Genomic DNA, 26,572 nt, shown 5'->3' with positions numbered 1-26,572 from the left:
TTTTTCCTCAGAATTGAGTGATTCCATATTTTTTCCCTCTGCTTGGTCTAAAAAAGTAACCGTTACTGACTGCCACAATCTTTTTTCTTGATTTCTTATAGTGTTTCTTAAAGCCAGAAAGTTGCCATTTGAAATGACTTTAGTTTTGTGTCGTGTCTGTGATCTGCTTTTTTTCTACAAAATTAAACAACTGAATGAACATCCTCCGAGGCTGGTGATTCCATAATTTTTGCCAGGGGTTGTACATACATACATACATACATACATATATATACGCACACACACACACACACACACACACACACACACACACACACACACACGTCCCAACATCATTGGAATTGGGGTTGTAAAAATATCACCAAACACACTTGCCTCAAGTCTTTGCTATTCATCCACACAATGTTTTACTGCCATCCAGTGGTAAATCTGAAATATTGAAACTTCAAGGTAATGGAAAAAAGTTCAGCATTTTACCTGGATAGTAGTAAGTCAACATCATGGTCACCTGGCTCTTTACTACTCTGCTTCCTCCTGGAGAAAGAGATTATTACTCATTAACAACAAATACATACAAAAACAGCAACAAAATACATGGTGCAGATGATCAAAAATGTTTTCCAAGAAAAATCCTTGCAAAAAAAGATAAGCATTGGATTTTCTTTCATAAGTTCAATGAGGGTGACACAATAAAAAACCAAGAGCTTTCTTCTTTATTGCCCTTCATCAAGGCTGCTGCTGCTGAGATGCGTGCAGAGTCACTCCCAGTCATTACTGGGAAATAGGGAAAGCGTGGGGGAGATTAATCAACGGTCCAATATTGATGGCCATGTCCCACATAAATCCTTCCTTGTAAAAAAACAAAGACTTTGGACAGGCAGTTCGATCACGTCAAACTTTACAAACTGGGTTTAGTTTAATACTACCTGTGTGTTTTCCAAATCTTCTTCTTCTTCTTCCTTAGATATGCCAAAAAGAAATGCAAAGATGCTGTGAAGTCATGGTTCAAATGTCAAACATGAGAAGCCACTGCATATTAGAGTTGTTGAAAAGGTATCTTAGAATTTAAAAATGTAACAGTACTAAAATACCTTCAGCCGTATGAGCATGTAATCAATGAAAGACTGTGTAGAAAGAATGTGACATTTTGACCCCTTGGAATTGATGAATGTTAGCCATCTTTGAACTTGTTCAAGGTCTGTCCCAAGAATGCTCCCTGTGAATTTCAAATCAAATCAATTTCAAATCAATTTTATTTATATAGCGCCAAATCACAACAAACAGTTGCCCCAAGGCGCTTGAAGACCCTGGCAGTATTAGGACTCGACATACTGAGCACGGACAGGCAGGCGGACGCAAAGTCTTCGCAATAATCGATGGCCATATTTTGGCATCAGGGTTATTACAATGTTATGACAAACAGAAGCCACATCTTTGTCCACCATTACATAAATGGTAAACACCACAACACTATTAAACAAACAGTGCTGCACATGTCATCATGGAATGAAAAATGTAACAATTAAAAAAATTAATTAAATTAAATGGTTATATTTATCCAGTGATTTGTACTATAAAGTTATTTTCCTTTTAACTTCAGTTCGAGAAGAGAAGATGAGAAGAGACGTGTGGCGAGGCAGCAGCCAGCTGCACCTCACCTTGGATTGCACAATCACTGGGCTAACTGCTGGCATACTGTGCAATGAGACTATCTCACTGTGTGTCTGTATGTCACTATTAAAATGGTGAAACATTTTGGTTATATGAACTTAAATTACATAGTTTAGCTGATGTACATAATGTACAGTTTTTTGTCAACAACTGTATGTGTGTGTAATGTGTTTCGTGTGCAGAGCGATCAGAAAACGGCTGCAAAAAAGCACAAAGTGAGGCACGCAGTTCTCCTGCCTCATGGTAGGGGGCACTAGTGATCCCAGGGATTCTTCTTGCAGCAACTTCTCAGCTGCAGAATAAGTGACAGCAAGCTTCAATTTACAGTTAGCAAGTCAAGAGCTGTGGTGCATTTATTTTACTTTCAGAATGGAGTATTACATATCCAAACTAAAACATTTTTCTAAACTGGACTTTCAATTGAAACAAGAGGAGATAATTAAAGGAAGACCCACGCCGGAGCTAAAAGGTTTGCTTCAGATTGCGGTACAGAAGACCCGCTCTTTTCAGACAGAGTGGTACACAGGAAAAGTCTGGCTGTGTGGACGTTCAGCAAGAAACTACCTTTTCTGCTTTTCCTGCCTTATTTTTTTCAACTTGTGACAATGTCTGGACTCAGATGGGATATTGTGGCCTAAAGAATTTACAAAGAAGTGTCATCACAGACAAGCGGTCAACCACGCACATTCAAAGCCAGAAAAGGCTCAAAACGTACAGTCGGAACAGGACTGATGAAGGACGACTTTGTTCCCTGGCAGTGATCTCCACTGAGACAGAGAGACTTTTAAAACTGAAGGAAGATTAGGTAAACTTCCACAAGCATGTTATTGATGCTTTTGTTCAGAAGGAGCAGTACATGGAATTCATTAATAAGTAAAGGTAAGTCCATAATAGTGTTTTTTAAATTGAATGTGCTTTTTTGTGTGCTACAGTTTGTATGAGTAAAGAATGCTGATATGAGATTTTACACATAACTGCTGTCAATCAAATGGTGAATAAGCTACTCTGTGGGGTTCATATGTTTGTAAATCTGATTGTGATGAAGTCAGTGCCTCGCCAGCCATCAACCTCACCGCACGTCACTGTTTTTGACACTGGCGTGGCTTCAAAATGCTGTTTCTACCTTTATAACAAATTCCAAATAAATGGTAAATGGACTGCATTTATATAGCGCTTTTCCATCTGCATCAGACGCTCAAAGCGCTTTACAATTATGCCTCACATTCACCCCGATGTCAGGGTGCTGCCATACAAGGTGCTCAATGCACACCGGGAACAATAGGGGATTAAGGACCTTGCCCAAGGGCCCTTAGTGATGTTCCAGCCAGGCGGGGATTTGAATCAAGGATCTTCTGGTCTCAAGCCCAACACCTTAACCACTAGACCATCACCTCCCCCAAATTCCAACATTTTTCTTTACACATGGTTGATGTGTAACCGAATACGTCGAAAGACACTGTCCTGCCAACTGTATAAACTAGCTAATGTAACACAGAGTAGTACAAAATATGAAAGTTAATAGATATGAGTTGGTTACTACTGTAGTGTTTATTAATTTTAACTAATTTGATGGTCAGTTGGTTTTCATCAATTAATTTGTTGCTGTCCTTTCAGCTGCTCGGGGTCACCACAGCGGATACAGCCAGATCCGCATTGGTATTTGGCACAAGTTTTATGCCAGATGCCCTTCCTGACACAACTCCAGTTTTACCTGGAGAAACACACACATATCACAGATCTTTGTTCTTCCGAAGACATCTCCCATCCAAGTACTAACCAGTCCCCACACTGCTTAGCTTCTGAGATATGACGGAATCAGGCTTACACAGAGCGGACTAGCCGTCATTTTCATCAATTCATGATAGACGTATTTTCGAAAGAGGTCAAAAGGGGTTTTTTTTGGGGGGGGGGGGGGTAGCCTCATAAATTTCTAGCAATGAACTGTTTGCTGCACTTTCTGCAGAGATAGAACATTGTTATTCAGTCGTGAGTCCGTTTCTGACAACTAAAATCTTGGTTCCCAATCTGGGTTACAAACCCCCTTCAGGGGGCACCAAAGATCAGAGTGTCATGCAAGGTATTGTGTGCTCTGAGGTTGTCAAATGTGAACTGTAAATGTGAAATAACGTCACAACACTCTTAAAAAGATCACCCCACCCCAGATGGGCCAAAGAAAAAGGGAAGGAAAAACTAAAACTATAGTAATATCTTTTTTTTTTTTTTACTTATTTATTTTGCAAAAATAAATACATAATTGCACTGAATCACATTCATTCTGGGGAAGGAGTACATACATATGTGTGGGCTGAGTGAAGTATAGGCAGGTCAACTACAAGTGTACGGCAAAGCAGTTACGCCTGATAAACGACATTATATTGATTACTGCTCAATGATGAAAACAGTGTTGATGAGAGAACATCAATTCCCTACAACAAAAACAGGTACCTCAGACAGTTTAAACTAAAACTTTGTATAAATATCATTGAGTGGGACTTTTAAGTCATCAAACTATAAAAGCAAGAAAGGTTTGGCAATCTTTGAAAGAAAATGTGCGTACGTAGAATGGCTAATGTAAACTTCAACAAACTAAAGATGAAAAAGTAATGCTTATTAAAAAAATAAATTAAAAGGTTATGTCAAATTTGTAAAATGCACACTGCATGTTACACTCCTGTCTGAAGATAGATGGCACAGTAGAGAAGTTCACATAAACCCATACAGTTATTGTAAGAAGTCAGGTTGTGCACAGAAATCCCCACTTCTCTAATTAGGATTATGCCATGCTAAACGCAGATGGAGAATCGGCACTTTGAATATACCTCTGATGCTTCAGGCTCTTCTTCCTACAGAAGATGAAATCAGGGAGCAAATCAGAGTACATGAGTGTTTACAAGAAGGGAAAAAAAGGTAAGTTACTGCTCCTTCACAATTAAAATGTGTTATTGGTCTAAGCCACCTAAGTAAAATAATAATAAAGTAAAAAAACAAAACGCAATGCTAACAACCCTTGGCCGTATGAGCACTGTCCATCCATCCATCCATCCATCCATTTTCTTCCGCTTATCCTAGGTCAGGTCACGGGGGCAGCAGCTCAAGCAAAGCTGCCCAGACCTCCCGATCCACACACACCTCCCCCAGCTCCTCCGGGGGAATTTAATTATTAAGATCCTACTGTCTTACGTACAATTTGTACATGTTCAATAAAGTTATCAATCAATCAAAAACAACATGTTTAAAGAGCGGAGGTTGTGCAAATCAAGGAATATTTGTAGATCACCCTCTGAGCATGGTAATTGCAGGTATTAATGAGACAAATTTAATTCCATAGAAAGTTAGCTTTGAGTTCGCAGAAGTTAGCAAAATTGCAAAATGCAAGTTGCAAAATGTCTTGTACATGACTCCAGAGGTGTTATCAGGTTACAAAAACAGTATTTTCATTTTAGAAGTGTTTATTTCTTGCTAGCTTTTACATAATATGACTAGTGGTGGGCACAGGTAACCATAAAGTTACCTTCAATAACCGCTAATCTGCTAACTGTAAAGTTATCTGTATAACGCTAAACTGATAAAAAAATTTAGTGGAAGCTACAGCTAACCGCTAACTTTTAGTATTGACTCTGATACGCTGCCTACTACAGACAAGCCAGTTTTGAGTTTAAGCACCGTCAACGCTTCTGAGAATCAAAGGCGATCACAAACCCAACTCAAACAACGAGTCAGTGTTTCTGTCTTTGTGCGCCCTGCCCACTGCTGCAAGGAAAAGTCATTTACATTCAACACACACAGTGCCACAGACGTGTGGCAGAAGGCATCAAAAGCAAAGCAGATTTGACTTATGGTTTGAAACCCAAACTAATTCCAAACAGTTTATTGATATTAATGTCAACTCTGTCATTTTTACAAAGTGAAAATATCACACGTATCTTTTAGTTTTAAAGTAATGCACTAATTCTAAAGGTCTGAACATGCCAGAATGCATTATGGGAAAATGAGCCTTCTTACCACTGGTTGGTTGATTTATTTATTTGTAAAAAATAAATAAAATAATATACAAGTTACTGTAATGTGTGTGTTGTTTTTTACAAATAAATGTGCAATTTGTAAATATGTCATTTTTTCATTTGTAAAAAAAGGCATTTGCAAAACTGAAAATTCTGTTTGTTAAGTGTGATTCAGCGCAACGAATAGTGATTGTGTGATATTCACACTCCCATACAGTAAATGGAAATGTTGTATGGACTTTGACCCAAAATGCAAACCTTCAGATCCCTTCTGCCACATGTCTGGCCTCGCAGCCAGGCCCCTTCTGCTGGGGTAGGGCTGAACTCAGCTCCTCACAGCTGCAAAACACATAACAGACAGGAACTAACATGTATGATTTTAGGGTTTACAAACATTTTTGAATGTTCGGCTTTACTAACTATGCCAGCAAAAAAAAAAAAAAAAAAAAATGTTAGTGGTCTAAAAGTTAGCAAAACTAAATTTAGCAGAAGCTAACTGGTCCACAGATGGTTTTTAAGTTAGCTGAAAAGCTAATCTGCTAACAAAAAGTTAGCTTCGCTAATTAGCGGACAACTGTATATGACAAAGAATATAATTACAAACAAAAGAGTTTTGCAGCTAGCTACCAGGCTATGATGTCACCATGCTAACGTCCGCGAAATGTCTTGTAAATAAGCTCAGAGGTGATATGAGGTTCCAAAAACAGCGTTTTCAGTTTTAGAAATGTTTATTTCTCGCTAGCTTTTACATAATATGAGAACCATGTATATAAACATACAAAACAAAGCAATTTTAGAGCTGCTCTGACTGGCTGTCATGCTCACCGCTCAAAAACAAAACTGAACAGATTAAAACAGAATGTGAATTTTCACCTCTTAAAATAGGTCAAGGTTAGCCATCTTTGAACTTGTCCAAGGCTTGTGTCCCAAGAATGTTCCCTGTAAATTTGAAGACTCTGGCAGTAATAGGACTGGACTTATTCAGAGCACAGACGGATGTACGCAAAGCCTTCGCAATACCCGATGGCCATATTTGATGGCCTCGGGTAAAAATAAGAATATAAAAGCTAATGCAGCACAAAGAGAGACAACCAGAGGATTCTATCTCACTGTTTGGTTCTTCACTCTCCTGCAAGAAAGCATGGACAATGGAAAAATACACAGAAAGGTAGTGCAAAAAGAGCAAAGCAAAGCAGTGAAGCATGTGTTTTGAAAGACCAATGGCTGGAATGTATGAGAAGTAGAAGTTCATTTCATAACACATTGCTGTTTAATGCAGGTGAATTCTTTGGCATCACAAACAGTTTCAGTTTCAATTAACCCTGTGTTAATTAATGCTGTATGATATATGCTAAATGTTCGCCATGTTAATCATGGTGAACATTTAGCATATGTCATACAGGTTTAAAATACTAAACTTGCATTCAGGCCTCCACTGTTTGTTTTTCTCAATGGCTAAAACAAACAAACATTTTTAATATACAATAAATACTTTTTATAAGATGTAATGAAAGTTAATGACCATCACTGGAGGTTGCAGGGAGCCATTAAGAATCATAATAAAGCGTGACTCATTATTTCACCTGTCAATTAATATAACCGTCTATTATTTAGTCAAACAAAAAAGCACATTCATGCATTTTAAGCATGAATGTGAATTCTGAATCCACCACCAATCATGGATTCTATACTCAACAAAAATATAAACGCAACACTTTTGGTTTTGCTCCCATTTTGTATGAGATGAACTCAAAGATCTAAAACTTTTTCCACATACACAATATCACCATTTCCCTCAAATATTGTTCACAAACCAGTCGAAATCTGTGATAGTGAGCACTTCTCCTTTGCTGAGATAATCCATCCCACCTCACAGGTGTGCCATACCAAGATGCTGATTAGACACCATGATTAGTGCACAGGTGTGCCTTAGACTGTCCACAATAAAAGGCCACTCTGAAAGGTGCAGTTTTGTTTTATTGGGGGGGATACCAGTCAGTATCTGGTGGGACCACCATTTGCCTCATGCAGTGCAACACATCTCCTTCGCATCATCCGTGAAGAGAACACCTCTCCAACGTGCCAAACGCCAGCGAATGTGAGCATTTGCCCACTCAAGTCGGTTACGACGACGAACTGGAGCCAGGTCGAGACCCTAATGAGGACGACAAGCATGCAGATGAGCTTCCCTGAGACGGTTTCTGACAGTTTGTGCAGAAATTCTTTGGTTATGCAAACCGATTGTTTCAGCAGCTGTCCGAGTGGCTGGTCTCAGACGATCTTGGAGGTGAACATGCTGGATGTGGAGGTCCTGGGCTGGTGTGGTTACACGTGGTCTGCGGTTGTGAGGCTGGTTGGATGTACTGCCAAATTCTCTGAAACGCCTTTGGAGACGACTTATGGTAGAGACATGAACATTCAATACACGAGCAACAGCTCTGGTTGACATTCCTGCTGTCAGCATGCCAATTGCACGCTCCCTCAAATCTTGCGACATCTGTGGCATTGTGCTGTGCGATAAAACTGCACCTTTCAAAGTGGCCTTTTATTGTGGACAGTCTAAGGCACACCTGTGCACTAATCATGGTGTCTAATCAGCATCTTGATATGGCACACCTGTGAGGTGGGATGGATTATCTCAGCAAAGGAGAATTGCTCACTATCACAGATTTAGACTGGTTTGTGAACAATATTTGAGGGAAATGGTGATATTGTGTATGTGGAAAAAGTTTTAGATCTTTCAGTTCATCTCATACAAAATGGGAGCAAAACCAAAAGTGTTGCGTTTATATTTTTGTTGAGTGTATATGAAGAAGTATCTTTTAATACTGATATACACTGCTATTCTAAAAGACATACAGCTGGAAGCAATTAAATTTCCCCATAGATAAGAACTCGTTATGAACTACATTATCAATTAATTAAGACAAAGCTGTATATTTGGTTTAAAAATTGAGGAAAGAAAAAAAAACTATACAAAAACATTTATAAACATCAACATTTATGAAAGATGGTTGCTTTGTTGAATTTGTTTGTATAACAGATTTGGGATTGAAGGTTGTTGGATACTAAAGCCCCCGTCACACATAGCAAGGAACCATGCAGGAACCATGCCTGACACAGCAAATATTGCCATAATTTGATGCAGTCAGGACGAAAAGAGGCGTGGTCAGCATTGTCAGAACGCATCCGGATTACCTCGTCCACACCTGCACAATGGCATCCAAAGCGCATGTAGAGAACAGGTAGATGACACAGACTGCCATAAAAGGTGCTGAAGACTGCCCGATGTCCAAACGTCTGGATGGCAAACACAGGCCCAGAGTGGGAGGCAGCGCTGTGTTCTTCACGCACACATGCCTGCAAGTGTGCAGCACACACGCGTGCGTGGCACACATACGCTCCACGCACACGCGTGGGGCTGCAATTATCACTCAGCCATGTGTCTGTGTGTGTATGTACGCATAACACTGCGTAAGCCACTGAGCGCGGGGCGCACATGTGCGTGCGGGGCACTGGACAGCTTCGCTGAAAGTTTGTTGGAAGTGGACCATGCTGTCCTGTGCATCAGACGGAGCCTTTCCAGGGAACTTTCATTTCTTTTTTGCTCACATCAACAGCACAACACAACTCTGGACACCGCAATGGTTGGATTATCACATGGGACTTATTTTTTTTTATTTTGGGTGAGTGGATTTTAATCACAGGCTGCAGTCCGGCTCCACATCCGCGCTGTGAAACACTCCTGGACCACTGTTGGAGGTGAGATTCATGTTTATTAATGCTGTAACAGCCTGGCACAACAGTTCCATGTCATATCTCCTGCAGAGTTACAAGGTAATCATTTATTACAGCGTGAGATCCATTCAGCTCCGAGCCTGACACGTTACTGCGCACCACAGAGAGGTGCAGCTGCCCATGTTATATAAAGTTATGATGGAGACAATATTCACATTATTCACGTCGCACATGGGAAGGAATGGACAAATATCTGTGCTGTAAGGTCTATTGTGGATATAACAGCCTGTTCAGATTTGCAGCAGTTTGATAGCTGCTGTTCACATTCACTGTACATGATAATAATTCGTAATTATTACGGGTATTATTATACATAGCACACGCAGGTCATATCGGCAGGCTTTGCCGTGCCAATTCCATCTCGAGGTTCCCTCGTATGTGCTCAAATCATTTTGGATCCTGTTTTGCCGGCATCAGAATATATAAATTGCGGTCAGATGGTCCTCAGATTGCACATGGACTGCCATCGGATAGGTGTCCCATCTCGACGGCACCCGGAGGGTTTTGAACATGTGCATCACTCTTGGGGCCATCGGCCGATTTTGACCAACTGTGTGAACTTCCACAGATGGCTGTCAGAACATTCTGGAATTGAAATCCGACACTTTTCGGATGTGCACCAATTCATCGTTCTGACGCCATTCTGCGTGAATCTAGCTATGTGTGACGGGGTATAACATTTGCTACAGAATGTATGGTATTTATTTTAGGCAAACCTTGAGAGAATTAATTATTTGATACAGTCCGGGATAATTCATCATTTCAGGTGGAGCCTGTTTATTGTATTACTGTGTTGGCATTTTCTAAAATATATAACATAGCATGGCGACCCTCCTGTCCTGTGCACCAACAGCATTTCTTGTATATTCGTCCATGAATTGTTCTGTGAATTGTTCTGTAATTTATGTTTGTAGCATGGCCCAAACAGAGGGTCACCCCTTTGAGTCTGGTCTGAGGTTTCTTCCTCAGAGGGAGTTTTTCCTTACCACTGTTGCTCTGGGGGTTGGTAAGGTTAGACCTTACCTGTGTGAAGCACCTTGAGGCAACTCTGTTGTGATTTGGTGCTATATAAATGAAAAAATGAATTGAATTGAATTTCATTATTTCCAATGTATTAACATTACTGTCAATGTGAAGTTGTATGTTATGTAACTATGACATTTAAGTTTTGTGGGTTTGTGTTTTGTACTGTCTCAAGATTACTATTCTGTGTACCCAAGGAAGGATAGTTGCAACATGAATGAACCAATAAGCTAAAGAAACCAACAAACCAAATGTAAGCCATGTTATTAATATAATATAAATGTAATTATTATAAATAATATGTGCCCCCTACCTTAGACATTATTCTGACTCTTTAAATTGTTATGAAAGATTTAATGCCACACAATTTTTTGTTTGGTCCCATTTGTACTAACTGCATACAAAAATGTGTGGAGCCCTCTCAAAATTAAAATATAACGCAATGGTAAAATACCCTCGGCCGTATGAGCATAAAAATAGGAAACAGAATGTGACAGCATTGTGGAGTCAAACACACCCCAAATGCATTTGTGGCATGCACTGTGGACCATGTGCCATAGACTGTCTAGACAAGAGGAACCTTTGTGTCCATTTAACTTGAAGTTTAAGGGAATGTCAGCTAAAACACTCTTGAGCACTTCCCTGAGCATGATACAATCCACAGGTCTTAGTGCTGAGAACTCCAGCAACTGGAAAAAGCCAAGGGGACGGGACACCCACGTGTCATTTGGATTCAACTGATAAATGGCTACGATTGTCCACATACATGACTGCCATCCTGGACCCAAGGGCAGTTCCACCGTGTGGTGGATGTGGAGACATGCGACGACTGCACACATGCCCAGACTTGGAACTACAAATACAACCTGATGATGCCACTGCTGATGTAAGCAGAATGGGATGTTAAAGCATAAAAATATTTCATCCTAATTTATAACTTATATTAAGGGGTTGACTCAAAAATTTAAACATATGAAATATGTTTGAATTTTAGTGTAAAGAATGTCAGTTTTTGGTGTGGGCACAGCACTGTCCTGGCTACTCCCCTGCTGAAAGGGCAGCACAGGAGGCAAGAAAATAATTTAATGCGATGAAGGCGAAAAGAAATTGAAGCTAAATGCAATATGACATGAATCTACCTCAAGCTGTTGTAGCTCCTCTTCCTCCTAGAAGGGATAACAGACAGATCAGCGGCTGTGAGCGAAGCAAGAGAGCGCCATCAGCATGCATGACGGGAAAAGTCATCCGATGTCAAATGAAAAACTATGGAGAAAGGTGAGGATGTCAGGAAACAACAACCCGACTGAGAAGAAATGAGGAGCAGGATGTGAAGAGAGAACAGTGATACCATAATGGAAAAAATGTGGAACAGAAAGAATAGAGAAAAAAAGCAAAAAGATAAAGGTGGAACTTTTGAAGTAAACATTCTATAGATGAGACAACAGAACACATGACAAGGAATTTCATCCAATGACAACAGGTCTTCTCTGATGTCACCACCACCACCAAAGCCACACTTTTGGTGACTGCAAGAAGCAGCTGTAGAAAGAGATGAACACAGTTACCTCTGACTGCAAATCCTCTTCCTCCTGGGGGGAAAAGGGCAAAGAACACGTCAAATTCCATGAGCAGCATGCAAGAGGAATGTGAAGCTCTGAATTAATTGACTTTATTGATTTATAATGTTCAATCCATCCCACCACATAACATTGTTTTACTGGCAGGCAGACCTGAAGCTGCTACCATTTGAAACTGTGAATCAAAAAACAAAGATTTTCCAACATTTGAGTCTCACACTGACATGAGTAGCTACAAAACAGAAGAATGTGAGCGTTTAGTACTTTGAAACAAATGTCTTAGTGTAACGGATGCAAACCAAACTTCCAGTTTGAGTACAGAGTGGGTGAGTTTATAATACTATGAGACACACACACACACACATACACAAACTATTCTTTGAGTACAAGAAACATGGGCCTCTGAATACTGTTGATCATCTTCTCCCTACAATTGTGGGCATTACGGAGATTATCTTGGAATGAACTGTGGCTGCCCATTATATTCTCTGATGGGAAAAGTACAGTACTGTATTGCATTCACTCTACCGTACTGTGAAAAGGGAGCTGAGCCAAAAGGCGAAGCTCTTGAGCTACTGTTCAATCTTCGTTCCTACTCTCACCTATGGTCATGAGTGTTGGGTCATGACCGAAAGAACTAGATTGTGGGTACAAGCGGCCGAAACGGGCTTCCTCAGGAGGGTGGCTGGTGTCTCCCTTAGAGATAGGGTGAGAAGTTCGGTCATCCGTGGGAGGCTCGGAGTAGAGTCGCTGCTCTGTCGTGTTGAAAGGAGCAGGCTGAGGTGGTTCAGGCATCTGGTAAGGATGCCTCCTGGGCGCCTCCCAAGGGAGGTGTTCCAAGCACCTCCATCTGGCTTTGGAGGCCAGGCTGGGCGAATTGGAGACTCGGCTCCGCACCGTGGAAAATTCTACAGCTAGCCAGGCCCCTGTAGTCGGTGCGGACCAAGGTAGCTTAGCCGCCGTTAGTTACCCCCTGGCAGATCCCGAGCAGCCGGGAAAGCAGGCTGACTGGGTGACTGTGAGGAGGAAGCGTAGCCCTAAACAGAAGCCCCGTGTACACCGCCAACCCGTTCACATCTCTAACCGTTTTTCCCCACTCGACGACACACCCGCCGAGGATCAAACTCTGGTTATTGGCGACTCTGTTTTGCGAAATGTGAAGTTAGCGACACCAGCAACCATAGTCAATTGTCTTCCGGGGGCCAGAGCAGACGACATTGAAGGAAATTTGAAACTGCTGGCTAAGGCTAAGCGTAAATTTGGTAAGATTGTAATTCACGTCAGCAGTAATGACACCCGGTTACGCCAATCGGAGGTCACTAAAATTAACATTGAATCGGTCTGTAACTTTGCAAAAACAATGTTGGACTCTGTAGTTTTGTCTGGGCCCCTCCCCAATCGGACCGGGAGTGACATGTTTAGCCGCATGTTCTCCTTGAATTGCTGTCTGTCTGAGTGGTGTCCAAAAAAATGAGGTGGGCTTCATAGATAATTGGCAAAGCTTCTGGGGAAAACCTGGTCTTGTTAGGAGAGACGGCATCCATCCCACTTTGGATGGAGCAGCTCTCATTTCTAGAAATCTGGCCAATTTTCTTAAATCCTCCAAACTGTGACTATCCAGGGTTGGGACCAGGAAGCAGAGTTGTAGTCTTACACACCTCTCTGCAGCTTCTCTCCCCCTGCCATCCCCTCATTACCCCATCCCCATAGAGACGGTGCCTGCTCCCAGACTACCAATAACCAGCAAAAATCTATTTAAGCATAAAAATTCAAAAAGAAAAAATAATATAGCACCTTCAACTGCACCACAGACTAAAACAGTTAAATGTGGTCTATTAAACATTAGGTCTCTCTCTTCTAAGTCCCTGTTGGTAAATGATATAATGATTGATCAACATATTGATTTATTCTGCCTTACAGAAACCTGGTTACAGCAGGATGAATATGTTAGTTTAAATGAGTCAACACCCCTGAGTCACACTAACTGTCAGAATGCTCGTAGCACGGGCCGGGGCGGAGGATTAGCAGCAATCTTCCATTCCATCTTATTAATTAATCAAAAACCCAGACAGAGCTTTAATTCATTTGAAAGCTTGACTCTTAGTCTTGTCCATCCAAACTGGAAGTCCCAAAAACCAGTTTTATTTGTTATTATCTATCGTCCACCTGGTCGTTACTGTGAGTTTCTCTGTGAATTTTCAGACCTTTTGTCTGACTTAGTGCTTAGCTCAGATAAGATAATTATAGTGGGCGATTTTAACATCCACACAGATGCTGAGAATGACAGCCTCAACACTGCATTTAATCTATTATTAGACTCTATTGGCTTTGCTCAAAAAGTAAATGAGTCCACCCACCACTTTAATCATATCTTAGATCTTGTTCTGACTTATGGTATGGAAATAGAAGACTTAACAGTATTCCCTGAAAACTCCCTTCTGTCTGATCATTTCTTAATAACATTTACATTTACTCTGATGGACTACCCAGCAGTGGGGAATAAGTTTCATTACACTAGAAGTCTTTCAGAAAGTGCTGTAACTAGGTTTAAGGATATGATTCCTTCTTTATGTTCTCTAATGCCATATACCAACACAGTGCAGAGTAGCTACCTAAACTCTGTAAGTGAGATAGAGTATCTCATCAATAGTTTTACATCCTCATTGAAGACAACTTTGGATGCTGTAGCTCCTCTAAAAAAGAGAGCTTTAAATCAGAAGTGCCTGACTCCGTGGTATAACTCACAAACTCGTAGCTTAAAGCAGATAACCCGTAAGTTGGAGAGGAAATGGCGTCTCACTAATTTAGAAGATCTTCACTTAGCCTGGAAAAAGAGTCTGTTCTATAAAAAAGCCCTCCGTAAAGCTAGGACATCTTTCTACTCATCACTAATTGAAGAAAATAAGAACAACCCCAGGTTTCTTTTCAGCACTGTAGCCAGGCTGACAAAGAGTTAGAGCTCTATTGAGCTGAGTATTCCATTAACTTTAACTAGTAATGACTTCATGACTTTCTTTGCTAACAAAATTTTAACTATTAGAGAAAAAATTACTCATAACCATCCCAAAGACGTATCGTTATCTTTGGCTGCTTTCAGTGATGCCGGTATTTGGTTAGACTCTTTCTCTCCGATTGTTCTGTCTGAGTTATTTTCATTAGTTACTTCATCTAAACCATCAACATGTTTATTAGACCCCATTCCTACCAGGCTGCTCAAGGAAGCCCTACCATTATTTAATGCTTCGATCTTAAATATGATCAATCTATCTTTGTTAGTTGGCTATGTACCACAGGCTTTTAAGGTGGCAGTAATTAAACCATTACTTAAAAAGCCATCACTTGACCCAGCTATCTTAGCTAATTATAGGCCAATCTCCAACCTTCCTTTTCTCTCAAAAATTCTTGAAAGGGTAGTTGTAAAACAGCTAACTGATCATCTGCAGAGGAATGGTCTATTTGAAGAGTTTCAGTCAGGTTTTAGAATTCATCATAGTATAGAAACAGCATTAGTGAAGGTTACAAATGATCTTCTTATGGCCTCGGACAGTGGACTCATCTCTGTGCTTGTTCTGTTAGACCTCAGTGCTGCTTTTGATACTGTTGACCATAAAATTTTATTACAGAGATTAGAGCATGCCATAGGTATTAAAGGCACTGTGCTGCGGTGGTTTGAATCATATTTGTGTAATAGATTACAATTTGTTCATGTAAATGGGGAATCTTCTTCACAGACTAAAGTTAATTATGGAGTTCCACAAGGTTCTGTGCTAGGACCAATTTTATTCACTTTATACATGCTTCCCTTAGGCAGTATTATTAGACGGTATTGCTTAAATTTTCATTGTTACGCAGATGATACCCAGCTTTATCTATCCATGAAGCCAGAGGACACACACCAATTAGCTAAACTGCAGGATTGTCTTACAGACATAAAGACATGGATGACCTCTAATTTCCTGCTTTTAAACTCAGATAAAACTGAAGTTATTGTACTTGGCCCCACAAATCTTAGAAACATGGTGTCTAACCAGATCCTTACTCTGGATGGCATTACCCTGACCTCTAGTAATACTGTGAGAAATCTTGGAGTCATTTTTGATCAGGATATGTCATTCAAAGCGCATATTAAACAAATATGTAGGACTGCTTTTTTGCATTTACGCAATATCTCTAAAATCAGAAAGGTCTTGTCTCAGAGTGATGCTGAAAAACTAATTCATGCATTTATTTCCTCTAGGCTGGACTATTGTAATTCATTATTATCAGGTTGTCCTAAAAGTTCCCTAAAAAGCCTTCAGTTAATTCAAAATGCTGCAGCTAGGGTACTGACGGGGACTAGAAGGAGAGAGCATATCTCACCCATATTGGCCTCTCTTCATTGGCTTCCTGTTAATTCTAGAATAGAATTTAAAATTCTTCTTCTTACTTATAAGGTTTTGAATAATCAGGTCCCATCTTATCTTAGGGACCTCGTAGTACCATATCACCCCAATAGAGCGCTTCGCTCTCAGACTGCAGGCTTACTTGTAGTTCCTAGGGTTTGTAAGAGTAGAATGGGAGGCAGAGCCTTCAGCTTTCAGGCTCCTCTCCTGTGGAACCAGCTCCCAATTCAGATCAGGGAGACAGACACCCTCTCTACTTTTAAGATTAGGCTTAAAACTTTCCTTTTTGCTTAAGCTTATAGTTAGGGCTGGATCAGGTGACCCTGAACCATCCCTTAGTTATGCTGCTATAGACGTAGACTGCTGGGGGGTTCCCATGATGCACTGTTTCTTTCTCTTTTTGCTCTGTATGCACCACTCTGCATTTAATCATTAGTGATCGATCTCTGCTCCCCTCCACAGCATGTCTTTTTCCTGGTTCTCTCCCTCAGCCCCAACCAGTCCCAGCAGAAGACTGCCCCTCCCTGAGCCTGGTTCTGCTGGAGGTTTCTTCCTGTTAAAAGGGAGTTTTTCCTTCCCACTGTAGCCAAGTGCTTGCTCACAGGGGGTCGTTTTGACCGTTGGGGTTTTACATAATTATTGTATGGCCTTGCCTTACAATATAAAGCGTCTTGGGGCAACTGTTTGTTGTGATTTGGCGCTATATAAAAAAAATTGATTGATTGATTGAAAGTATTAAAAAAATAAAAGATTCTAGTTTTAGTGTCAGACAAATAAATCAAAAATATACAACAACTTTACCAAAGGCCTTCACTGGCTTCACTCTTTAATGAATTGAGGTTCTCTACACCTTCTCCATGTAAACTCCATGTATTTTGATCATCAGGATCTGTAATTTCTTTTAAAACACTTCATAAGGAAATAGAATCCCAAATCTTAACTGAGGTAGAAATATGATGTCTCATGTACAATTTTGATGTTACAGAAATACCAAAATAAATGCATAGCTGCTGCTCTGTCCAACCAATGATGGGGCACATATTGGCCCTACACACTCATGTCCTCATGACCAGCAATGCCAGAGCATATACACACACACTACTCCAAGGTGTGACAAAGTAATATCTAAGGGTCCTGTCCCACTGGCATTTAGGAGGATTTGCGGATGGAATGCGCACAAAAGTGGCCCACATCTGCCAAACAACCACAATAACCGTGTAACATTCCTGTATGAGTCGGCTGCCATCCGAACACGTCCGTGATCATCCGCAGAGGCATGCATGTCTGCAGCCAGGATTTTTGAGCGGCTCATACTGAAGACATACGCAGGACATACACAACCAACGCGCCGCATATCCCCTGTCATTCGCTGAAATCCGCAACCGACGGGTTGGCGTGGCTTGGCAGCGGACCGGGACAGCATGCAAAACAGATATGACGCGTGCCCAGCACGGCCACATCATGGTCACAAATGGTATGTCGCGCATGCAGACTACAGCATGACACGGGAGTGGATTTTCACTCCCGTCCCATCCCGCTCCCAGAAAAAAAATCCCATCCTGTCCCAATCCTGAACTGGAGTAAAAAAAATCCCATCCTGTCCCACTCCTGTAAAGATGACTCCCACTCCCATCCCACTCCCGTATGTCTCGCGCCGTGATGATCAATCAGGGACTGAATATGTAGTGACGTGGAGATGTCTGGAGTTTGACTGAAGATGTGAACATGTCCTGTCTCTGGTAGCAGCCTGTGAGCAGGACTTATGTCTCTTTTGTCCTTTATTTCACAATTATGACAGAGTTTTTGGAGTGAGCAGCAGCAGGAACGGAGTTTCTTTTTCTTTTTATATTACGTGCACGCGCAAGGGAATCGTCCATGGAGATTATTTTACTTATTAACTACACAGATGTATAATAAAACAAATGGTGACTGGTTTCTAAACACAATTATGACAGAGTTTTTGTTGTGAAAGTGTAGGAACACGGACCCACAACAGGGGGCGTAAAAGAACGGGCAATGGATAAGCCAAACAGTAACAATTTAATGTTGTAAATTGTGCACAACGGAATACAGACAACAATCAGTTTGGGACTATAGTCAATTACACGTTGGGTGACGTGTGGGCAGGCTTGAGGATAGGAGACGCCCGTCCAGAACCGAGCCGGATCCCACACGGCCCTCACCGCCAACGGATCTGAAGAACACCGGAGCCGCCAAGTCCCGTCTCCAGCTGTCAGACCTGGTACTGCTGGCAGAGAACAGAAACAGCACAGATGAGTGTGAGTACGCACACTCAGTAATCCCACAGTCTGTGTTCTGTAAGGAGGGAGAACCTCCACCTCCAATAACACACTCGGACAGCTCCTGTGAAAACCACTTATCTGGTTGGGGTGTGAGGCGAAGCCGTCGCAGTCCACACCAAACGCCAATACAGCAGATAAGGAACACGTCACAGGGAAACGGCTGCAAATGAGATCAGACTATTATTCGTTGTGAATACAGCAGAGAAATTACCTCCAAGGTTGCTGATTTCTCGGCGGGGAGGTGGAGTTGCAGTCCGGCCTTTATGGTGGTGGTGATGTGGATGAGTGACAGCTGGTGCTGATGGCAAGTGACAGCTGTCACTCCCGGTTGCTATGACGCCCTCTCGTGCTTGAAGCCCGCACTTCAAGCACCACCATGTGGTGGTGGTGGGCCAGCAGTACCTCCTCTTCAGCGGCCCACACAACAGTTTTTCGTGGAAGAGCGAGCTGCAGCAAGCAGCGGAGTTTCTTTTTTTTTTTTTTTTTTTTAATTGTTTACATGTGCGCGCGTGAACGGGACAGTTGGTCCTCAAGTTGGGTCCTGCAGAGGTGGAAGGACCACTGAAAGCAGCCGTCATCCAGACTCAGCTCCTGCAGCAAATAATGATACTCTCTGTATTGGGAGCTTTCCACAACAACTCGCTCCGTGTGATCAAGGTCCTTCATGTTAACTTGACTGACAACCGGAGCCGGCGAGCGGAATGGAAGCTCCTCCTATTTGATGACGCACCAGGGTGAATTTTCACAGCAAAAGCAGAGTGACACACCGGCGAAGGAGGCGCGTCCGTCGCCACACGACCCCCACGAATTTGTAGCGTCTTATTGCACCTGGTGTGAACGCCGCATTAAATAGATGAAAATCATCATCTATTTTTGGCATTCCCGCTCCTGCCCGCTCCCCTTCATTTTTATTCCCATCCCATCCCAATCAAGGAATTGATAAAATTTTGACTCCCATCCCGCGGGAATCCCGCAGGAATCACGTGACCCACGGGAATTCCCGAAAAATGTCATCCTCTAATGCAGACATAGTGGGCACAGATGAAGCGAGTGCATCACGGCCGCTGTGCCCCTCATGGGGGCGCCTCCGCGGTCGCCTTCGCTTCTGTTCCCTGTTATATCCGCTTTTCTTCCTCATGTATTCGTTGATCCACCCCGGGACATTTGTCATTTCCGCCCACCTTTGTTGCGGACGCTCAGCTTTTGTCTCCTCATTTCATGCGCAAATCCTCCTAAACGCCAGTGGGACAGGGCCCTAACATGAAACTGGCTCCAGTTTGCAAACACTTCCTGTGTGACGTACATGCTCAGTGTCCATATGCGTAGGTTTCATTCTGGTTTGACTCTACTATCCTCTGGGAGACCCAAGAGGTTTATACTGTCAGAAATTCTTTTAAAAAATTAAAAAGGCTTTATACTCAGTCTGCAGACTTCATCCAAATCTCATTTTATAGCTTTCTGCCTCAAGATTGTGTAACTATGTATTTTTTCTGATCTTCTGAGCTATAAAATGGCAATGAATAGCTGAAGTAAAAAAAAACAACAAAAAAAACACCTATTCTGGTGTTGAACTTCCTTTCTTTAAAGCAGCGTTTCTCAAACACTGATACACAGACCACTGGTGGTCCATCAGCCACCCCTAGTGGTCCATGAGTATATTGGAAAAAGATCACATTTTAAATTAGTATCATATTCTAACTTGGATGTGTTTCTCACACAGTTTAAAAATGACTCCAAAGTCTAATAGATAGAAACATACTGTTGAAATACGAGGTCTATTAGAAAAGTATCCGACCTTAATTATTTTTTTCAAAAACCATATGGATTTGAATCACGTGTGATTACATCAGACATGCTTGAACCCTCGTGGGCATGCGAGAGTTTTTTCACGCCTGTCGGTTACGTCATTCGCCTGTGGGCAGTCTTTGAGTGAGGAGTCGCCCACCCTCTCGTCGATTTTTTTCATTGTTTAGGAATGGCTCAGAGACTGCTGGTGGCCAAGTGGTTAATGCGCTTGGTTTCAGTTCGGAAGGTTCTGGGTTCAAATCCCACCCCTGCCACATTTCTCCATGTAATGTGGAGTTGCGTCAGGAAGGGCATCCGGCGTAAAACCTGTGCCAAATCAACATGCAGATCCACCTTGGATTTGCTGTGGCGACCCCGAGTGCAAACAAGGGAGCAGCCGAAGGGACTTACTTTTACTAGGAATGGCTCAGAGACTGCTGCTTTGTTTGATCAAAGTTTTTTCAAAACTGTAAGGCAAAACTGAGTGGACACCATTCAATAAATTCAGCTGGTTTTCCGTAAAAATTATAACAGCTGATGAGAGATTTTGGTCTGGTAGTGTCGCTTTAAGGACGGCCCACGGCGCCTGACAGCGATCTGCGCTTCGAGGCGGCAGCGTCTCGCCGTTTCAAGTTGAAAACTTCCACATTTCAGGCTCTGTTGACCCAGTAAGTCATCAGAGAACTTTCAGAAGAAGTCAGCATGAGGAGTTTATTCGGACATTTCGTAATGAAAGAACGTGCGGGCAGAGTCGCATGTCGGGCCGGACCCGACCGCGGGGGGTCGCGACAGGAAAAACACCTCCGTTGGAAACCTTAACGGGCAAGTTGGAACATGCCCAAGCTGTTAAACAATTTCTCAGTTACTCACTTGCTGAAAGCCATCAAAAGCCGCCTGAATTTTACAAATGGTTTTCAACACGGAGGTGTTTTTCCTGTCGCGGCGCACACAGATTTGCCGAGTCGTCATGGAAATGACTCGGCGAATTTGCGCGCACGTCTTTCATTAAAAAATGTCCTTAAACAGTGGAATGTCCGCATAAAGTCCTCATGCCGGCCTCTTCTGAATCTTCTCTGTTCTCTCACGACGTCCTGGGTGAATTAAGCCTTTAATTAGGATGTTTTCAGGTCGAAACAGGCCGACGACGGCGCCTGGAAGTACTGCGCGACGTCCCGCTCCGTGGGAAGTCCTTACAGCGACAGAAACACCCCATAATCTCTCATCAGCCATTAAACTTTTCACCGGAAACCAGCTAAATTTCTTGAATAGTGTCCACTCGGATATTCCTCACAGGTCCAAAAAAAATTTTGATAAAGCAACGCGCGCCATCTCGAGCAGCGTGTGAAACAAAGGAATTCAGCCGAGAGGGCTGGACCACATCTCACGCAAGGCCTGCCCACAGGGAAATGACGTCACCGACACGCGTGAAAAAACTCACGCATGCGCACGAGGGTTCAAGCATGATTGGTGTAATCGCACGTCATTCAAATCCATATAGTTAAAAAAAATAGACCTCGTATACTGCTTGAGTGGTAAGCAGACCCATTGTCTTTGGTTAGATTTTTCTTTTTTTTTTTTAATTAGTTAGGTGGTCCTAGGTCTGAAATGTTTGACAAACACTGGCTTAAAGCAGACCCATTGTCTTTGGTTAGATTTTTCTTTTTTTTTTTTAATTAGTTAGGTGGTCCTAGGTCTGAAATGTTTGACAAACACTGGCTTAAAGGAAACTCTTTTAAAAACAAATAGTTCCTGGGGCACTTTAATGATGTTTAACATTCAATCATCAGTTGGAAATTTGCTTTGCAGCATGAACTGAAGGGGGAAAAACAGTTTAATTACATCATTATTCTGGCTTTCAAGTCAGACTGAAGATAAAAACAAATTTTATGTGTTTGTTGATCTTCCAAGATCAGCCGATGTTGGTATAACCTTAGCCAACAACATTAACAGAAAATGCAGACCTCACAACACTGCAAAAACATCTGCATGACACATGCTGTCACAGAGAGCTGTGATAAAAAGGTATTGGCTCTCTGTGACAGACACATGACAAACCACAGTCAGGAAAAAAAACACTGATAAAGCTAAAAGATTCAATAAGAATTCTGTGGCATTACACACGTGTTCTTTAGTCATTAAATCCAAAGTGAGGGAAGAGACCGAAATGATGAATCGGAAGATGGGGGGAGGATGGGTAAGAAAGAAAGAGAGAGAGAACAGTGCATACAAAAATTGTAGGAAGCTCTCTTTAAACCAGATTCTTGTTCCAATCACAATCTCTGGTTCTATGAAGTTACACCTTTAAAATATCAAACATTACAGAAATTCTATTTAGTGGTGGCCAAGTAGTTAGTTCCTGGTTCAAACGCCACCCCTGCCACATTTCTATATGTAATGTGGAGTTGCGTAAATGATGGCATCCGGTGTAAAACCTGTGCCAAATCAACATGCAAATCCACCTTGGTTCTGCTGTGGTGACTCCAAGTGAAAAAACAAGGGAGCAGCCGAAGGTACTGACTTACAAAAATTCTATTTTCCACACTTAATCCATTTTAAGGGGTATCTGTTACGAGTTTGAAACTGGGCAAAATATGGGCCAGATTTACATTTTATAATTCACACATTATCACATGGAAAATACAATTTGTTGATAACTGCTGTCACAGAATAAAATTATTATCAGATAACTATCACATGTACAACCCCTGGCAAAAATTATGGAATCACCGGCTTTGGAGGATGTTCATTCAGTTGTTTAATTTTGTAGAAAAAAAAGCAGATCACAGACATGACACAAAACTAAAGTCATTTCAAATGGCAACTTTCTGGCTTTAAGAAACACTATAAGAAATCAGGAAAAGAAAATTGTGGCAGTCAGTAACGGTTACTTTTTTAGACCAAGCAGAGGGAAACAAATATGAACTCACTCAATTCTGAGGAATAAATTATGGAATCACCCTGTAAATTTTCATCCCCAAAACTAACACCTGCATCAAATCAGATCTGCTCGTTAGTCTGCATCTAAAAAGGAGTGATCACACCTTGGAGCGCTGCTGCACCAACTGGACTGACATGAATCATGGCTCCAACACGAGAGATGTCAATTGAAACAATGGAGAGGATTATCAAACTCTTAAAAGAGGGTAAATCATAACGCAATGTTGCAAAAGATGTTGGTTGTTCACAGTCAGCTGTGTCTAAACTCTGGACCAAATACAAACAACATGGGAAGGTTGTTAAAGGCAAACATACTGGTAGACCAAGGAAGTCATCAAAGCGTCAAGACAGAAAACTTAAAGCAATATGTCTCAAAAATCGAAAATGCACAACAAAACAAATGAGGAACAAATGGGAGGAAACTGGAGTCAACGTCTGTGACCGAACTGTAAGAAACCGCCTAAAGGAAATGGTTACAAAAAGGTTACAATGGGCTAAGGAAAAGCAATCGTGGACTGTGGATGACTGGATGAAAGTCATATTCAGTGATGAATCTCGAATCTGCATTGGGCAAGGTGATGATGCTGGAACTTTTGTTTGGTGCCGTTCCAGTGAGATTTATAAAGATGACTGCCTGAAGAGAACATGTAAATTTCCACAGTCATTGATGATATAGGGCTGCATGTCAGGTAAAGGCACTGGGGAGATGGCTGTCATTACATCATCAATAAATGCACACGTTTACGTTGATATTTTGGACACTTTTCTTATCCCATCAATTGAAAGGATGTTTGGGGATGATGAAATCATTTTTCAAGATGATAATGCATCTTGCCATAGAGCGAAAACTGAAAACATTCCTTGCAAAAAGACACATAGGGTCAATGTCATGGCCTGCAAATAGCCCGGATCTTAATCCAATTGAAAATCTTTGGTGGAAGTTGAAGAAAATGGTCCATGACAAGGCTCCAACCTGCAAAGCTGATCTGGCAACAGCAATCAGAGAAAGTTGGAGCCAGATTGATGAAGAGTACTGTTTGTCACTCATTAAGTCCATGCCTCAGAGACTGCAAGCTGTTATAAAAGCCAGAGGTGGTGCAACAAAATACTAGTGATGTGCTGGAGCGTTCTTTTGTTTTTCATGATTCCAAATTTTTTCCTCAGAATTGAGTGATTCCATATTTTTTTCCTCTGCTTGGGCTAAAAAAGTAACCGTTACTGACTGCCACAATTTTTTTTTCCTGATTTCTTATAGTTTCTTAAAGCCAGAAAGTTGCCATTTGAAATGACTTTAGGTTTGTGTCATGTCTGTGATCTGCTTTTTTTTCTACAAAATTAAACAACTGAATGAACATCCTCCGAGACCGGTGATTCCATAATTTTTGCCAGGGGTTGTAGTTGCTACATTCCCATTTGAATAAAATGTGTGAAACACATTAACAACTAAAAGACCATCAAATCAACATACCCCTATCCTTCCATCAAGCCACACCTTGATAAGATGTGAAACCGCAAATAAATTTCTATCTGGACAGTGGAACATGTAGTAGGAATGTCAGGGGACTCAGAATTCCCAGCCTCCCAGAATTACATCATTTACAGCACTTGTATTGTGTGACTGCTGAAGATGCTGCACCTGCTGATGTTGTGTAAAGATGGTTGCCAACGTGACACCTGGCACTTATGGCTAGCACAAGTTTCTCTGTGGATAAATCAGATAAATTTATCACAAGGTCACGCACTTATTTTCCCATTCATATGGCTAGCATACTGGCATAGTACAGTAGCGTTCAGAATAATAGTAGTGCTATGTGACTAAAAAGATTAATCCAGATTTTGAGTCTATTTCTTATTGTTACATGGGAAACAAGGTACCAGTAGATTCAGTAGATTCTCACAAATCCAACAAGACCAAGCATTCATGATATGCACACTCTTAAAGCTATGAAATTGGGCTATTAGTAAAAAAAAAAGTAGAAAAGGGGGTGTTCACAATAATAGTAGTGTGGCATTCAGTCAGTGAGTTCATCAATTTTGTGGAACAAGCAGGTCTGAAACAGGTGTCCCCTATGTAAGGATGAAGCCAGCACCTGTTGAACATGCTTTTCTCTTTGAAAGCCTGAGGAAAATGGGACGTTCAAGACATTGTTCAGAAGAACAGCGTAGTTTGATTAAAAAGTTGATTGGAGAGGGGAAAACTTATACGCAGGTGCAAAAAATTATAGGCTGTTCATCTACAATGATCTCCAATGCTTTAAAATGGACAAAAAAAAAAAAAAAAAAAACAGATGCGTGGAAGAAAACGGAAAACAACCATCAAAATGGATAGCAGAATAACCAGAATGGCAAAGGCTCACCCACTGATCAGCTCCAGGATGATCAAAGACAGTCTGGAGTTACCTGTAAGTGCTGTGACAGTTAGAAGACGCCTGTGTGAAGCTAATTTATTTGCAAGAATCTCCCGCAAAGTCCCTCTGTTAAATAAAAGACATGTGCAGAAGCGGTTACAATTTGCCAAAGAACACATCAACTGGCCTAAAGAGAAATGGAGGAATATTTTGTGGACTGATGAGAGTAAAATTGTTCTTTTTGGGTCCAAGGGCCACAGACAGTTTGTGAGACGACCCCCAAACTCTGGGCTATGGGCGTGTTTCTCCTACTATGGTATTGGGCCTATATATCGCATACCAGGTATCATGGATCAGTTTGGATATGTCAAAATACTTGAAGACGTCATGGTGCCTTATGCTGAAGAGGACATGCCCTTGAAATGGGTGTTTCAACAAGACAATGACCCCAAGCACACTAGTAAATGAGCAAAATCTTGGTTACAAACCAACAAAATTAATGCCTCGCAGATGTGAAGAAATCATGAGAAACTGTGGTTATACAACTAAATACTAGTTTAGTGATTCACAGGATTGCTAAAAAAGCAGTTTGAACATAACAGTTTCGAGTTTGTAGCGTCAACAGCAGATGCAACTATTATTGTGAACACCCCCTTTTCTACTTTTTTTTTTACTAATAGCCCAATTTCATAGCCTTAAGAGTGTGCATATCATGAATGCTTGGTCTTATTGGATTTGTGAGAATCT

At 41.4% G+C, this 26,572-nt stretch overlaps 1 protein-coding gene across 6 annotated transcripts in view; it reads right to left on the bottom strand.

Moving 5' to 3' along the window:
- sh3bgr (SH3 domain binding glutamate-rich protein) overlaps positions 1-26,572 on the bottom strand; it is a 53,220-nt gene that overhangs the window by 6,203 nt on the left and 20,445 nt on the right. For 4 of the 6 annotated variants that reach the window (XM_034168075.1, XM_034168071.1, XM_034168069.1 and 1 more), the window contains 4 exons: positions 12,059-12,082; positions 11,633-11,659; positions 927-959; positions 478-534 (listed from right to left, as the gene is read on the bottom strand). In XM_034168075.1, coding sequence (XP_034023966.1) covers positions 520-534; positions 927-959; positions 11,633-11,659; positions 12,059-12,082 — 99 coding nt within the window. In that variant the 3' untranslated portion in view covers positions 478-519. The remainder of the gene's footprint in view (positions 1-477; positions 535-926; positions 960-11,632; positions 11,660-12,058; positions 12,083-26,572) is intronic. The other 2 variants (XM_034168068.1, XM_034168072.1) reach the window with 1 other exon arrangement.

Source organism: Thalassophryne amazonica, chromosome 4 (assembly GCF_902500255.1).
Source record: "Thalassophryne amazonica chromosome 4, fThaAma1.1, whole genome shotgun sequence".
In the NCBI taxonomy this organism is placed as follows: Eukaryota; Metazoa; Chordata; class Actinopteri; order Batrachoidiformes; family Batrachoididae; genus Thalassophryne; species Thalassophryne amazonica.
The sequence above is the reverse complement of the archived record's forward strand: the minus strand, read 5'-3'. Positions and strand labels throughout refer to the sequence as shown.